At 40.2% G+C, this 17797-nt stretch overlaps 2 protein-coding genes across 2 annotated transcripts in view; one reads left to right on the top strand and one right to left on the bottom strand.

The window, feature by feature from the left end:
- Positions 1–17797, bottom strand: part of obsl1b (obscurin like cytoskeletal adaptor 1b) — a 73021-nt gene that overhangs the window by 54386 nt on the left and 838 nt on the right. The window lies entirely within an intron of this gene.
- The window catches only part of col18a1a (collagen type XVIII alpha 1 chain a), a 114388-nt gene continuing 97138 nt past the window's right edge, over positions 548–17797 (top strand). The window contains exons 1-2 of the mRNA XM_034221470.1: positions 548–691; positions 777–850. Coding sequence (XP_034077361.1) covers positions 687–691; positions 777–850 — 79 coding nt within the window. The 5' untranslated portion in view covers positions 548–686. The remainder of the gene's footprint in view (positions 692–776; positions 851–17797) is intronic.

Raw genomic sequence — 17797 nt, 5'->3', positions numbered from 1 at the left:
ATGTAATATGCTAATAATACATGCTATAAAACATTTTTCCTATTCATTTCATTCATATAATTTGAATTCATATCAATTTACTTTTCTTAGTCAAAACTAAACATGGAACGTCGAGTTATTATGCTCTATATATCTGGAAGAAATTACTAGAAATGATTCAACGCTATTACATCAAGACTGAAAGACTTTTGATTGCTGCTGCCTTTTATTAAATGAAATAACTTTTCATATAATACACTGCACTGTCATTTGTATTCTTGTATTTTCTATCTGTCATGTTCTCATGTAGCTTATATTTTAGAATTAAATTCTCTTGACTGTTTTTAAATGTATGCAAATGTATCTTCTCATGTTTTTTGTAGATCACGTTGAATTGCCTGTGCCATAAACATAAACTTGTCTTCATTTGTCTTCTTCTTATTGTTAATACTGTTGGATGACATGAATCCCTGATGGTACAATCCACAGTAACCAATGAGAGTAACGTGTTCCCTTTTAGGACCTGGCGGAAGTCCCTCTGACCTCCTGCAGGTCCTTCTTCTCTCCACACGCCTCCTGTCTCCATCCGAGTCCCCATCAGCTGTTGGAGCAGCGTGCAGGCAGCGGGCTGCTGGACCAAGAGGCTGCGAACACTTTACAGTCAATGTATCTTTCCCTACTCGGTACCAGAGAACCAACACACGAAGATGAGGTACTTCTGCTTTTTGCGTTTGTATTTCAACGTTTTTGGCGACTTTTGGTGAAGCGCTAAAGTTTGATTGTTGCTGCCTCTGCAGGTGTTCCTCATGGCTGGAGCGCCTTCTCTGCTGCGTCCTTGTTCTCGTTGGACAAGCGGCATCGCAATGGTCAGGTAAGAAATATCACTTGGAGCATTAATGATTAATGTCCTGGCTCTGATGCTGCTACCTTTTTCTTTTTTGCGACATTTACAACGTTTTATCGCAGCCAGACGTACATCTGCCAATACGCGCAGGGTTCCTTCTAAATAAAAGTTCATAGAGTGAAATATCTTTAAGATTCAATTAAAAGGCTGTAATGTGAGAAGTCCAAGGCTTCTCCAACAAGGCAACATAACATATAGTTAAGACAAGAGGTGGAAGAAGTACTCAAACTCTCTACTTAAGTAAAAGTAGAAATACTTCCTTATACTGTAAGTTCTGAATTGAAAATTGGAACTAATGTTAGATTTTTTTTAATTCTGGGTAGATGTTACATTACTGTATAATATCATATCAGTGTATCATTTGAATTTTTTTTTCTATTAGCCTCCAAAATGACATATTTCAGGACAAAATGGAAATACTCGAGCAAAGTGTATGTTTAAAAAGTAGAGCATGGTGCAAATGACACAATGATGCAATTACATACATAAATAAGTATTCTAATTACATGTAAAATAGGGTAAGATAATTACAGCTGGCTGAGAAATATCCTCTTTGGTAGGCTGCTGAACATACCACATTTCTAAGCAGGAAAAGGGATACAGAAAAACTGCAAGTTTATACTCCTCAGTTGACACAGGAAGAATGAGAACACAGTAGAGACTGTATGCTGAGCACTGCTACATTTTCATATTGCATTAGTCTGCCGCTTACTCTTTAAACACGACTCTCCAGCACCCTTTTATGTTTCACTAACAGACTGCCTGGTTGCTACAACCTGCGATGACACATTGTTATGATCCAGTGCTAAAACCCAGCACTTCGTCCACTCTGAGGAGGTCAGAGGGGCTTTGGGACTGTTTACAGGTGTTTCTCAAGTCCAAAGTCCTCATTGCTCAGAAACCTACATTCCTTCCTTGTTTGTCCTGTGTCTTAATCTGTGTCCAACTGGAGACTGCATCTAAAAATACTGGACAAGATGCTTCCCCCCCTCTTCCCCTCATGTGTAAAGAGCTGTTAGCGTACGCAGAACTTTACATGTATCTTTCCAGCTGTTCTAACGTCAGGACATCGGACAAAGGATCATTTATTTGAATGGCAGTGGTGCTAAAGGGCTATATGAGCCTCTGAATGAACAGACTCTCTTCTGCTGCTGAATAATTTATCTTTGAACCTCACTTACATCCTTCATTTGATCTATTAAATACTGAGTTAGAGAACTGTCAGATGATAGGGAGAGGAAGCCGAGAGGACATTGATAAATATTTGATTGACCGTGATCTGAATAGATGCAGTATTATTTGGCAGAATCATTCTTTGTACTCATTGGACCCAAAGGTTTGTCGAAACGTCTTTTGCATTTTGCCAATCATCTACCTTCTCTTGGTCTGTCTTTTTAACATCCAAACTCTGGATCTTTACACTTCTCCGACCTAATTGGAGATCAGAACATGTGAACAACTTAAAAAGAGTAAAACCATATTTCAAGGAATGCTGTGTGTGTCCAGGTTGAAAAGGCCTGCTGCTCGCTCTCAAGAGCCATGCCTCTGGCTGCTGCGACATGCTTGAATTAGGTCTGATTCATTCCCAGTCCCTGGCCGGGGAAGGAATCCCTATTGTCATGTGATCTTTGACATGCACCCAGCGTGGTTTTGCCAAAAGAGAGCTGGGGGAGGGGGACGGCTGTAGGGGGGGCACCCCACCGTGTCATTTAATGGCTGAATTAGATGCCACATTAAAAATCACAGCTGGCTTGGGGTTTCTTCTTTTCAGTGAAGAAGCATGGCCAGAGGTACAGGGAAGCCATTTGAGACCGGCTCACAGTGTGCTCGGAAGGGGTAACAAAACCCTTTTTTAAATCCCTATATTTCTGTTTCTTCAGACCATATAGGAATTCTTTTTTTTCCTTGTATGTTTTTGTAAAGTGATCCTGCAGTTTTCATCTATAATAATATAGGATGGAATAGCAGGTCTGAAAAAGAGCCCCGCTTGACAAACATGTGTTGACACGTAGTTGCAGCATTTGCAGAAAAACATCTGCTTTCATATCGCAGATGTGTCCTAAGTAAGAGGATCTGGACTTCTTTTTGTCTCTACAGCTGCAAAAAACACCTTTTGATGGACTTTGATGATTAAGTTAATTCCCTTGGATTATTGAATTGTTAGCTTTCTGTCTAGTCTTCAGGGTACAACGTGATTTAATCTAGTGTAAACTGTCAGTTTGCTATGTGAATGGAACTTTTTAAGCCTTAACAGTGACGGCCATTGTGCTTATAAAGAGAGGTCAGTTAAGTCAAGACACTCACATGACTCTCTGTGTAAAAACATTTACACAGAGAAACAGCTCTTTTTGAAATCTTCATTTATTTGGACATTTCTGCTTTAGAGACTGAAAGGATACTCAGGGACAGAAATACAGAGAAGGGGAGGTGACTAAGTTCAGACCTGACACATTGTGGTGACATGTACATTACTCTGCCCCACCTGGGCCATATTATTTTTGGCGATGAAAGATCAGGTGGAAGCCAGTGAATAGCAGCGTTTTGATGAAGCATGACGTACCTTTTTAATAAACACAAAGATGATTAGGGTCTACATAGTATGAGCTCTGTCGAAACAGAAAGAGAGGGCTGTAAAGGTTTCCAAAAAAGTTAAAAACAACTGTATATTCTGAGCAAAGAAACTGTGTAGAATCGGGATTATAAAATGTACCTTGGCTTTTATTTGAATGATTTAAAAGTTAAAAAAATAATTGAAAAAACTCTATCCTTGCCACCTCAGAATACCTTTTATTTGAAATGATATCCCTTTTCAAGCTATATTGCTATTCATGCATACAAACCAAAGGGCATTAAAGCCAAAATAAATACATTAATATAACATTATTTTAAACAACCACAGCTACAGCAATTCATACAACAAACTTGATTCTGCACCATGTGTTATTGGAAACATCTCAGAGGTTAGGAATGGAGGACACTTTATTCCTGAAACGACACAATGTTGTAAACTCTAGACTCATACATTAATTAGTTAAAGTCCCCTTAAAAAAATAGTGAGGTTTTCTGTGGTCAACAGCCGTCACATTGGTGCCTCTGTTAGAATCATTGTTACTCTCCAATGAAATAAATAGGCCGACTGTGCACAGAATCGGCTGACTCAGTGAACCTTGTGATGTCTAATCCCTGGATTTTCTAGTCACTAAACCTACTTATTCTTGATCGACATCTCTGGAGGTGCTTAGTATCAAGGCTTGGAAGTTCCCTTCTAGCATTATTTTTGCTTGTTAGCCACCAGCATTTAAAAGGCCATTAAACCTCTTCTAGGACAATGGGTTATATCTTTCAGTGTCAAGGTTCGTGACTTTTCAGTGTTGTGGGTGGGGGTCATTCAAAATGTCAAGTGGGTGTCTGTGCTTCACTTTCTGGCATCTTTTTTTCATCATCTTTGCTTCAAGTTTGACGTATGGCAACAGTCTTTGTCTGTCACTCACCAAGACACCAGAGATACAATCTCTCTGCTGATCATTTGGTTTGGAAGCTTCAGTAATGGACTGAGCTGGCCTTTTGAAATCCCATTTGTTGTAAAAACACTCGAGACCCCATACAGCTCTTTCTTGTTTCATAAAGACTATCAAAACAATGTTTATAAGGTCATTTCTGTCCGTCTCTTAAAAGTCATGCAGCGTAACAGGACCACACTGTAATGCAGCACAGCTGTCCAACACCAGGACAGAAAAAGTGTCCATGTGAGGAACACTTACTGAGGAGACTGGAAAGGAAATGGAGATACACTGTAGTTTACTCCAATGCGGATGTGTTTTTATTAGAAAACCACGGTGGTCACATCCTGCTTTGATTACTTAATTCAACCCATCTGGATTTTGTAGTGAATCTGAGGAGTTGTATATCCGTACTGGACATTGAAGAACAAGGCCCAGTTTGAGAATCACCCCAGCAGCACCAGGCACACTGTTTCAAATGAGGTTAGTTGTACACTCGGGAAGCATAACGTTAATGTGATTGTCACTATGTTTGTTCGTCTTTCTTGATTTCTATCGAGTAGTTCATTTTGGAGCTGGCGTATTTAGACCGTTATTGCAAAAGATGTTACTATTTTAAAAGGTACAATGAGTAGGATTTCCTAAAGAAACGCAATGTAAAGACTCAATACTTCAATCACTTGAACTACCATAAGTTTGTTGCAGTGTCTGTATCAGCAGAAACCCTGTCTTTTGCCTTTATGAGCTTAATTGAATGTTTTCAATAAATTTTCTCAGCGTCAACCGCTATAAAAATGTGGCGACTAGGGGCAAGATTAAAAGCATGTAACAGAGACAAAGCTACTTCATTGGCCAACATTGGAGCGATAAAACACACAGCGATGCAAAGCCGACAAAGCTCATTCAGAAACATTGGAACATCTTAGGTTGGCTTTCACCCATTGGCTATCACCCTAAGCCTCTTTGGCCGGGAGAAATGACCAACTATGAATGTTTTGTTTAAAAACCGAAACAAATTAATGCTACTAATTCTGCTTTTTTAACTCTTTACATTTGACAATCTTACTATCAAATATCTACCCTTTTCACCCCACTCAACTCTAAAACAGCCATAAACACACCACCACCTGAATGTTTTGGTAACCTTATGTACGACCCAGAAAACCTACCTGGATGTGTACGGTTTGACCCTAATGTAACAGTCTGACCTGCAACAACATTTAAACTTGTTGCTTTGCCTTTTAACTTCACTTAAAGAACGAGCTGCTCCCATTTGATCAATACATTTCTGAATGACAATAACATCCTTGACAAATTCCAATCAGGCTTCAGAAAACACCACTCCACAGAATCAGCTCTCCTCAGGGTTTCCAATGACCTCATGATGGCATCGGATGCAGGCGATTGCGTGGTTCTGGTGTTGTTGGACCTGAGTGCAGCGTTTGACACAGTGGACCACGCCATCATGCTAGATAGACTCAGGGAGTGGGTAGGCATCTCAGGGTCTGCCCTCCAGTGGTTTGCCTCGTACCTCAGTGGGAGAAGTTTCTCCGTGGCGGTGGGCCCGTTCTCATCACATAGCACTCCCCTATCCTGCGGCCTGCCCCAGAGTTCTGTTTTAGCCCCCCTTCTTTTTGCCCTGTACATGCTTCCATTGGGCCGCTTGATGAGCCAATTTGAGGGTTATGCAGATGATATCCAGATATATTTCTCTTTTAAACCCGTCAAAATGGAAAATGGAAACACCCTGATTACATGTCTGTCTGTAATTGAGGAGTGGATGTCAAGCAAATTCCTACAGCTTAATGCATCAAAAACGGAAGTCTTGATCTTAGCGGCTGATAGCATCGCCTCTAAGGTAGCAAGCCACCTGGGTTCATTTAGTGGTAACGTTAGGGCAAACATAAAAAACCTTGGTGTAACCTTCGATCAGTCTATGCTACTAGACAAACACATACAACTCCTGACCCGTAGGCCTACCTGTTTTTTCCATCTCAGGAACATTGCCAAGCTCAGGGGGGTTCTATCAAACGCAGAAATGGAGATGGCTATCCATGCGTTTATTTCATCCCGGCTTGATTATTGCAATGCTCTTTTTTCCTGCCTCAACAAAACATCAGTAAACCGGTTACAACAGGTCCAAAACGCTGCAGCCAGATTACTCACTCGGTCCAAAAAAACCATCACTCCGATCCTTTCTGCCCTGCACTAGCTCCCTGTCCATCTCAGAACCCAATTCAAAGTATTGCTCTTCACATATAGAGCTGTCCATGGCCAAGCCCCAGCCTACATTAATGACCTGATCCACCCTCACAGCACAACCCGGGCCCTGAGGTCCTCTGAGCAAGGCCTCCTAAGGGTGCCCCGAACCAGGCTAAAGACCCAGGGTGACCGTGCCTTTGAGGCGGTGGCCCCAAGGCTTTGGAACAAACTCCCCCAGGAAATAAAAGCCTCAATAGAGATTTTTAAGGGGCAGTTAAAGACCCACCTCTTCCGACAGGCCTTTGGGTCACCGGAGGAGGTGAGTTAGTAGCTGTCTTTCATTGGTGTTTTATCCTATGTATTACCTGCTGTTATTTTATGTCTTTTATTCTACATTTTATAGTTGTACTTTGAATTGTGTCCTGTGTACTGTCCTGTAAAGCACTTTGTACATCCGTGTTGAGAAGGTTGCTATATAAATAAAGTTTTACTTACTTAGCCACTGAGTTTATAATTGTTTGGATATGTGTCAAGGAGGTGAGGAAATGTACTTGGCCAGAGCCCTAGGATAGCATGTATTTTCCAGATGAGTAATCAAATTAATTGAAAGCATGAGAATGTTTTATTATAGTAAAGCAAGTTTCTGCCTGAATTTTAGGATTGAAAGTATGAATAGTTTAAATTATTTTGTTGCAATTCTGATATATAGATAGATATATAATAGGATGGGTGAATGTTCATTGAATTTAACTAATTGTTAGTGCCTACACCATTAACACAACTGCACATTAGCTGTCATATGGATTGGACCTTACAGGAAAATAGCATTGCATTAACATTATAGATAATAAAACTGACTAGAGTCAAAACAGTTAGTTGCTTATGTAAACAAAATAGTTTTGTTAGCATTGCCATGTGTACAGAAATGCCCTCGCTATCTGTGATCCCCTATCATCTTGCTTTTCAGGTCAGAGCATTCTCTTGAATGTTGCTGACAGCTGTTATTTGTATTTTTATGTGCTCCCACCACTCAGTGTTTCAGGTGCGCTCTCATGCTGGCCCTGATGTCAAAATGCCGGGTTGACAGCGGCAAAATACAGAGGGATACCATAATTATTGCTTATGTTCCAAGAGAAGAGGATTTGTAGGGCCACTTGCTCTGTCCACCCAACCATCTCCAGCACTAATGGCACACTCAGTGCCCTCTTACCTCTCAGCACCTCTTTCCTGTTTTCCGTGAAACCCTCACTTATTCGCTTGTCTTTCCCAGCCATAATCGATGGTAACAGTTAGTGGAAGGTGTGAAGCTCTCCAAATAACAGGACTCTACAGTATATGTTTTTTTTATTCTAAAGCTCTGAACAAATGTAAAGCTCAAGCATTACCAACACAAGTAAAACTGATCTATCTCTGTAACCACAGTTATGCATATTTAAGGATACTTTTGAAATGTATTAGCTCCAGGAAAGACATTCTAGACATAGGGCACAGAGGGCAACATTCACTGTGGTTCATTGAACATGTAGCAAGGCAGCTAATGCGTATTCATACGTAGATTTTGATTCCATTAATGCAAGAGTACTTATAGACATGTTGGAGCGAGCTACCAAGCTACTTGATAAGCAAACAACTCACAATTAAAACCCTCAACACAGCTGCAGTTGCAATAGTGTACTGTATGTAAACACATAATATAGACCTTTCAACCACCCAGACTACTCTGTCAAAGGGCATTGAGACCCTTTAGAGACCCTCTACCTTCTCTTTCTGGTCAGTTTGTCAGCACTGTAGGCTACGGCCTGGGTGAGCACTGGTTTCCATGGCCACCAGGTACAGATTTTTCCACCACAAAGCCGCATTTGGCTGTAGCAAAGGAAACCAGATCCGTCTACCTGGCACTTTGTCCCCGTCTCCAGCTTTAGGGAGTGCTCACTTGTCCTCACTGACAGCCTGCTGAACACAGGGAGGCATGAAACTAGAGACCCCCCCTCCACCCATTTACATTCTCCTGTCCTAAGAAATCTATACCATAAGCTTTTTACTCTCAATGAAGTAAGGCTGATCCCAAGTGACCAGAACCGTATAGCCCGTCGATAGATATGATGGGATCCTCTGACAGTATTTCAAAGGTAGTTTTCACATTCAAACACTGAAATAAGCATATTTTGATGTGAAAAATGTAAATACTAGCACCACCTACCACCCAATGCGTTTTTTTAATGAATGAATAGACCATTCAGCATTTCACGAGGCCCCTCTCGGGAATGCCATTGTGCGTTTTCGACCCTCACTTTGTGGTTTTATCCCTCTTTTTTCGCTCTCCACCTCTTCTTATCTTCTGATTGACTCTCATGATGTGCAGGCCGCTTTTCAAGGCATCCTTGAATTCCACTCATTCACCCGTCCCTCAAGAGCTGCCATGTCTGTAGGCACTTCTCTTTTCACCCCCGCACAAATCTCACACCATGGGGGTGTGAAGTGAGGAGCCTCCTATGGGACGGAGAGATTACCATCAAGCCTAGAGCTCTTGTGACAAAAGAGGGATTTGCAGAGTCCTGTACCTCTGTCCTCCACTTTCCTATGCGCTGGCCGGAAGTAAGACTTTGGGGAACTTTTTGGGGTTCGATGACATTACCTGTCTTCACTGTACCTGTCCGAAACTGAGAACTGTCCAGGTGCACTCAGTATTAGATGCAATCTTAGGTAGTGGACTTAGATATAAAGATGAAAAGATGCGAGAAAGGGAAAACATCAGTTTCTGTTGACTGATATACAGTAATACATGATTGATGCATCGGTGTGTAAGCAGCTTTTTACTGTTGTTGCTACTCAATGTGGAGCTAGTTTGAAGGTTACAGTAAGGTAGTTTAGTCCAGTGGTTTCCAAGATACATCTGGGTAGTAATAAGATGTTTAGAAAAGAACAAAAACAAAGTGGTGCCACAACAAATGTGTTTACATGTTTTGACTTGGTTCATTTGGCTGTTTAATATTGAATAGTTGGACTTCAGTTTGTCAAACCTCACACTGTTATTTAAATGAAACTATACGAGAAGTTAAAAGGGGAGGTGTCTTGTGGTTGTACAACTCAGACAAAAATAAATGGGACGAGGAACCCTCAGCTGACACCGGCTTTGCTTTTAGGTCACAAGTCATAATGATTGACCACCACTGCTTAAAATTAACTATGTGTTCTATTTTAGTTGCAAAAGTAAGAGTAACCTAATCTGTCAAACAAATATGGTGGAGAGAAAGGTGTTATTTACCTGTGAATTGTTGTGGAGCATAGGTATCAGGTATAATTATATATAAAAGTACCTCCAAAATGTCCTAAAGTACTTCACTTGATGTGCTTGGTTACATTCCATATCTGCAGAAGACATAAACTCCTGTCGGATCATGCGCAGAGCCCAGATTATAACAACATGTATGCCTCGGTACCCCATTACTTGGAAGCTGCTAATTGTTGTGTGAATCATGAGCTTGCAGACAATACATGGTGCCCTCTATTCACTCTGGGGTTGTTACGGGTCCAGGTGGCACAGTGCCATCCATTGAGAGGTTTAGGGAGGAGGAACATAGGCCAACCATGGGGACGTCAAATATTAAGAGGTCCAGTGAAAGATTTGCAGGCCATTTCTCTGCTGAGACAGTCAGGGACAGGGGCTGAGAGGTCTGCCATCAAATCCTGTTACTGCCATGTTCAACAGAGCCCTGGGGTTTCACAGCTCCAGTTTATAACCCTTGTTATTTGGGCGTGGTAATAGACTTGGCTGTATAAGGTTTTTGTAACCTTAAGTTTCCTGTCTTGTATATATCCGCTAAAGTTAAATGCAGAATATAAGGTAAGACTAAAGAGGATAATGTCACACACCAACATTTTGTTTACTTTTAGTCTTTTTCATCATTGAACACTTCAGTCACTTCAGACCTTTCCCGGGAAAAATCAACATTAACAAAAAGTATTTAGTCATACTATTATTTCACAGTATAATGAACTCATTAACTTTGGTCTCAAGAGAGCAATTGAGTGGGAGGAAATAACTATTAAGAACTCTATATCTGGTTTGCATACTTCAGGACCCAACCTGGCAACCCACTGTTGGCTTGAGTGTTTGGAGCCTTAAACAGGCACACGCTAGCCTAGGGCTTTGGCCTTGTTTTCACTCCGTCTCTTGTTTCCTCTCTTTTTTTGCTCTTCCAGTGAAACTCTGAAAGGAAGATAAGGTCAGTTCTCTATGAATGCCTTCAGGAAGGAATAACTAGTTTACTAGTTTGGCACACGATACAAAGATCAGACCAGAGGTTGTATTTGATCTATATCTGAGTGAATCTGTGTGTGTGGATTCTGACCTTACCATAAATGTTTCCTGTTGCTTGTTTTAATGGATGATGGAGCATTATTTATATGTACTTTGGACAAAATATGCACTACAGTATATACTATGCAGGTATTATAAAGCATATTTGGTCCTGTCCTTTTTTAGCTATCGTTTTTTAAATATCTCGTTAAATATAAAGGAAGATTGATTTGGTCATACATCTGCAGAGTCAATATATTCTTTAGCTGGTTCACTAAGTTCATTTGTTTTAGATCAAGTTGGTGTACCAGCTCACCAAAGCCCCGTCACGTGGATTATAACATGCCATTGCTTGGCTTAAGCTGAAACAGAGGAAGAGCATGACCTGTGGGCTTTCTGTGCTGTAGTGGCCAGCGGGGGAACAATGAACGCTGGCACCCTGGACCTGAGTCTGGCCTACACTAATTGAGGGCCCTGATATTGTCTTGTCGATGAAAGCCCTCATTGTCCCGCTTACTTTTCTTCATCTACTGTATCCTCCGGGCCTCTGATATAGCCATTGGCATAACGTCATTGCCTCCCAGCCATTGTCACCATTCATTACAGGGGATTACAGTGTCAGTTGAAGGTGAAGTATAAGCTAGCCGACAGTATTCACTGAGGGGTGTTTGAAGCCGTTGTGCCTAGTAAGCTAAACGTTTGTGCCCCCGTCAACAACCCTCCTACTGTAGAAGAGGACACTTTGTCTTTTAGGGACTGGGGGGATCATCTGAGAGAAAATACCCATGCTTCTCATTAATGTGTGTTTGTGAGATCAAGTACTTATGCATTGATACAACAAGGACTGAAGAAATTGGAATTTGCTATCAACAGTGAGCTTCTTTGAAATCTGCGACCACTTTAAACACAGCTCAATGGTTGTCCACCTAAAAGACATTTACATATGTAATTGTCCAGTGCAGAGTAGATCATTTCGTGAGGCACATCCCAATGCTTTTATTTGCTTTCCTTTATTGTAGCCGTGTCCTCACTGTGGAATTTGTATCAGTCTGCAGCAGATGTCAAGGGTTTGGGCCCATAATTCCCTCTCAAGCAAAGAGGAAGCTTTCAGACATAAAAAGAAGTGTTGTTCCCCTCTTTCATGGTCGGATTTACTGTCAAAGTGTTGATCTGCATTGACACGTTCTTGAAGTGCTTTGCAAAGCTGAAACTCAACACTTGAGTGAGGCCTAGCGGGTTCAAAGAACCAGCAAAACGACAAAGAAACAGCACTGGCCAACAGACCAATCTAACAATCTACTGCTTACACAACCTGGCTAACGCACCAATGAGTTCTGCTTGCACATTCTTTCCACAAAAAGCCCACGTCTTCTGGGGAATTGTATTTACTTATGCATTCAAGAGCAACGACAGGAATGGAAAGAATAATTTGGCCAATGCTTAATGCTGATAGGATGTGCATATGCATTTCTGCTGTTGCCAGCGTTCTTAGCTGCTTGGTGAATCATAGACCTGTGTAGGCAGGCAGGTACATTTGAGCATTCAGCACGTGAATATGAGGATCTGATGGGCCATGAAAAGTCAAGTGAAGGGAGTTGAAATGACATAATAATGTTTTATTACATTTTCAAAGTTGTTTTTCCATATCCAGAAAGAATCAAATCTATGAAGCTCACAGGAAAGCTTTTCAAAGCTTTTCGACTTATATAACCTAGACTGTGTCAAACGACCATTTTTAACATACTGTAAGTAAAGGAGACCAGGGTTTGTAGCACAGGTTATAATCTGAGAATACTCAGAATGATGAAAAAGGGGGGAAATTAGAGGAGGTTGAAATGACAGGCAGCAGCCCTCTAATGGTAACTCACTTCACTTTTAATCTTGACAGCCCTGACATACTGTAGTTGAATTCTCTGTTCTTCTAATACAATCCAATATTTCCAAGGTTCAGCACAATGTTACTGTGTTGACTAGAGAATATATACCATTGTAATGTTAGCATCTGTCAAGCATTGCCAAATGTGGCTTTGAAATAACTGAAAGAATGCAAAATGTAAGCAGTCAATCTCATATCAACAGCTCAAAGGAAAGTCTTTTAAGGAAAACAACTTGCAAAAAAGGCTTTTGCTTACATGTTAGCTTTTTTCCGTACCAATCGCTCAACCAGTTTAATTGCTGATTACTCATGGTCTATCACTCATTTAAGGTCTTTGCCAGAATGATGAAACACCGTCAAATATCTAAATCCAGCAAGTCAACACTGTCAGCTTCTCTTATCTTTGAGGACGTTTTAAATTGCTTGAGCAATCAATGTCTCCAGTACATGCCTAGACATGGGCTTTATAATTTGCAGCTAATCATCCAGTCTTCTTTCTCAGACGTTTGATCTTTGAGTCCTTGTCTTCCAGGGTTATACAAAGTAACCAAGTCCAGCCAAACCCGAGCAGTGTTATGGAGTTTTTGATAAACTGTTACTGTGCACCACCTTTTTATTGATCTTATTGTCATTGTGTTACGTTAGGAACTATAAACCCTAAAGTTGTTGATGTTGAAACTTGCATCAAGGTTGTTAGATGGTCAGTCAATAAATTGTCCTGTGTGATTGGCAGGAGAATCTTAAGAATGCTGTTAGCCTGGGAAGTTTGTCAGTGGACAGTCTGCGCGCCAAAGAGGTGGGCCTCTATTTTATTAGATATGAGCATGTCCAGGAATGTGACCATAATGTACCTTTTGACTCATTGGGCCAACAAGAAGCAGCAAGTTCTCAAAACCTTTGAGTTCCCAGTTTGGGTCAAAAATATTAATTCATGGGTTCTTTGTCATACTTTAAGAAGTTTGATTATTGAGATGAGGACAGGCACATTCTCTAAATGCTGTGTGGTTCACATAGTAAGATATACTGCAGAAGTTAAGCACCTTTAACCACCAATATTCTTTCGTCAACATCACTATTGATACTCTGTCCAACTAAAGAGTTTTACATCGGCTCCAAGGAAGCAACACTGCCTATAGCAGAGAAGTGTTGTCAGAAAGCAGGTGCATTGACATCATTTCAAGCAGCTGCATTATAATACATTCCTCAATCAAATAGGGCTTGATATCAGCACTTAATGATTTGATAACAAATGGATTGCTTTTAATTCAATTTATACGATTATTAATAATTCAACATGGATAATTACTATTGTTACTAGTTGAGCCCCGAGCCTGTTTTTTAGGCCTCAGGCTCGAAAAGAACATTCCCAGAACAATTATCTTCACTTCTAAAAGGGGTAAATTAATAATCTTTTTTCTCAAAGTAATGATAAACCTGTGAGTTGGATGTAGAAGAGTCAGAATCAATATAGATTATTTTTATTTTAAAGTAAATTCAGATTGAACATAGTAAAACAAATTAAATTATAGTGTCCGTCCAAAATAAACCATTACTTATAGTGAAAACCACCCTTGAATGATGGGATGGTAGACTAAAAGCTTTAGGAATCCAAACTATAACATATAATAAGTACCCTGTATCAACATTGATGCAAAACAAGTGACATTTTACCTTTTTAGAGAGATTTAGAAAAAAAAAACCCACTTCTGGGGTCATTTGGGTGCATTTTCCATATCTCCGGCCCCCCTCGGTCGATTTTGATGATTGACACCTATTTTTAACCGTTAGAGCCAATAGAATCGAGGGGAAGTTCCTAAAATCCATCTAATCATGACCCATTAGTGAATGAGTAGCCAGAATGCCCCGGAACCGGAAGTTGTTATACACTAGTAGCTATCGTAGCAGCTAATATGAAATCTCCGTTATTGACATAACAATGGAATGATGGATTATCAGTAATCATTTCAAAGTGACACAGACACATTGGATTAATCTATGGATTAATCTTCAGCAGCGTTTTTTATCGTTTTAATGCCATTGAACACAACTTTTGATCAGAACACAACAAAGTTAAGACGTTTTTAGCCATTTTGGCTCCCTAAAGCTAATGTTATTGTTGTTTGTTGTCGTTTCAGTCATCGCTCAGTGATGATACTTATATGTCTGGAATCTGTGGAATCTTGTTTATGCAGATACGATAAGTAGAGTTCTGTGCTAAGTGTGTTAGCATTATTTCGCTCAGGGCTAATACAGAGCCTTTGTTATTACCCTTATGTTTATTTTTGCTAAAAATTGTTAATATTGTCAGTTAGCTGAGTTTCTTCCCGTTAAGTGGATATGACACATTCATAGTTTATTAAATGTTAAGAAGCCCTCAGACGCTGTTTCTTGCAAGATGTTGCGTTTTGCCCCCGCCCGCGGGGCCGTGGGGTTTAACTGGTTAAAGAGTTTCTTGGATTTTTGTCTTTGGGTTTAAAATGTTCCTACTTTGAACAGGAATCTCTTGGAAACATTTTTAAGTTTACATTATAGCCTGAATAAAACAGACACATATACCCAAGTTATAAAGCTTTGAACCAAGGATTTCTCTAGTTAATTGCAACAAGAGGTAAAGGCGAAGAATATAACGGTTGTTATCGCCATTACTTTGTAACTTAGAACCACCTTTTTTGCATGTTGTAATAACAGAATTTCCTCAAAGTAGACATTTTGAACATCATGTTTCCTTAAGTTGTACCACTTACAATAAGTAACCACTGCCTACACCTTACCTAAGTGCGGATGTAGACGTTAACTTTGAGAAGGCAAAATGCTATAATCAAGTCCACCATTTTAAGAATCAATATCATTTAAGTAGTCAGAAATATATGTTGTTATTGAACCCTACAGACAAATAGAACTGATTAAGGCATCTACTGTGAAACAGAAACATGTTGTTATTTTCGAATGTGATTCAAACAAATGTTCCAGTGTGAACACATTCAAAATGTTAATCTTGCTTAGAGGCATGTATTCTGACTACACAACAGAGTCAGAGCAAGCCTTCACAGTCACCTGGGGACACCGTTTTTGTAACAATTGTTTTACTTGATTTCTAAAAGTGTATCTGAATCATCACTTTTAATGTGACTCCACTGCGGGATTACACTTATTATCATTTGGAAGAAAGCCTCCCACAATCATTAAACCAACTGACAAAATGTCTAACCCATGTCAGACATTGGCTCTGTTCCCAAATCTGCCAAGGGTTTCATCTTCCAGATGTTTTCTTTACCTTTCTCTGGGAAACTTTCATGTACTTTTGTGACAGTGAAATGTGGAAATGTAATCTAAATAAATGCCACTGACTTTTTTTTGAGGCATTAATATCCTCATTTTTGATTTACACGCTATCAATATCTTAAAAAGTCATTACTTATGATTGATTTTTATTGTCTTTACTAAAACCCTAGTCTGTATAGACAGATTATTCTTCCACTAGTCCCTCTTTTTGTCGGTTTTCAGTTTGAAAGGGTTACGAAGCTGCAATGAAAATGGGTCAAGTAGGAAGATTAGAGAGGTCTAGAACAAACTGTGTGAACCCTAGGTCTGTTGGTTGGTTCCATATTGTTAGTGGATTTCAGCTTTAACAAAGCTGTACTTTCTGGTTAGACTGTGTACAGTTGTTTTCCTTTTTCCATCTGTGCAGGAAAATCACGTTTCGTTCACCCATCACTGTATTACAATTCGGACTTGTCTAAGAAAAGCTGTCTGATGCTCTTTGATCCTCTAAAGATGGTTGTTTTAGCTTATGAAATCTGGCATGCCCTTACGAGTTTACACTGATGTCGAATGATGAAGACTTTCAGGAATTGTAGGCAGAATGGAACCTGTGTTTTAACTCACTGAGCTTCAACTGGCGTAACCCTTGTTGAACAATGGTTCAGAGATTCAATTCAGATAATTTAGTACATATTTAAAAACCTTCTTACGTGAAGCTTCATTCATGCCTATTCATGTAACTTTAGAAAGTACACAATCCTATCCTATCATTTTGTTTGTCCACAATTGAAGATGTTTTAGCGTTATATGACTTATATGACTTATATGGTTGCTTATCCCATCTGAAAGAGAAGATAAGTAAAACCCTCCAATTTAAAGCCAAGGTACAGCCTTGTTGGCTTCCTATAACATTGCATGAATGTAGTTCAACCTTGTCATGGAAGTAAGTGATGAAAATGGTTGCCCTCTTGGGATTTCTTGTAATTAGTATTTGTTAACAATGCTGGTCTGTTGCCAAAGGACTGCCTACCTTTTTCTAATTCTGACTCCTGATATTGGATTCACCTAGATCAGATTCCAATGTTTGGTCCAATCAGAAGGAACAACATCAGGAACTGATGCAGCGTTGGTTTCGAGGCACCCATCCCTCCCCTGTCATTTTACAGGCTTCAACTAGTTCACAACATCCACTAAAAGCCTTCTGCATGCTGAAGGGCTCTGTTGTTAGTGGTCTGCAAATATATGTTTTCAAAGGCGTCCTGCTAGCCCCATGTTGATTTGGTGTAATTTACAGTCATAGCAGGTAAAGTGTGGACATGTCATTTTATTGACACAAACCCCTCAGAGAATTTACTTAACGTTTGAGAGTAAAGGCCAATTGAGTATGTTGTGCAACAAACCACAAAGGGATCATCAATGAAGTCTTCAGACATGTTTCCTCTTACTGTAAAGTGGCAGAATGTGATATGGAGGGCCTTGTTGTAACACTGCACTGATGGATTGGTGTTCACCCCCAACTCCACTGCAGTTTGCTCCCCCTGAGGGTGAGTCAAACCTCTCACTGCCCCACCCTCTAAAAGTCTTGCCTCAGGCTCCTGACAGTGTCTTAGGCCAGGACAAAACAAGCGGTGAGGTGTGTCTGTGTCAGTGGGGGGTGGGGGGCAGGGGGTCCACAGGGCCTCGGTTTAAGAGCCTGGCCACTTTCCAAGGTTTACTACATCACTGGAAATTCACAATGGGGTGAAAAGGACACTGGCAAAACAAATGACTCCTTG

Source organism: Gymnodraco acuticeps, unplaced genomic scaffold (genome assembly GCF_902827175.1).
Source record: "Gymnodraco acuticeps unplaced genomic scaffold, fGymAcu1.1, whole genome shotgun sequence".
NCBI classification, from domain to species: Eukaryota; Metazoa; Chordata; class Actinopteri; order Perciformes; family Bathydraconidae; genus Gymnodraco; species Gymnodraco acuticeps.
Note: the sequence above shows the minus strand (reverse complement) of the source record. Positions and strands in the feature narration are given on the sequence as shown.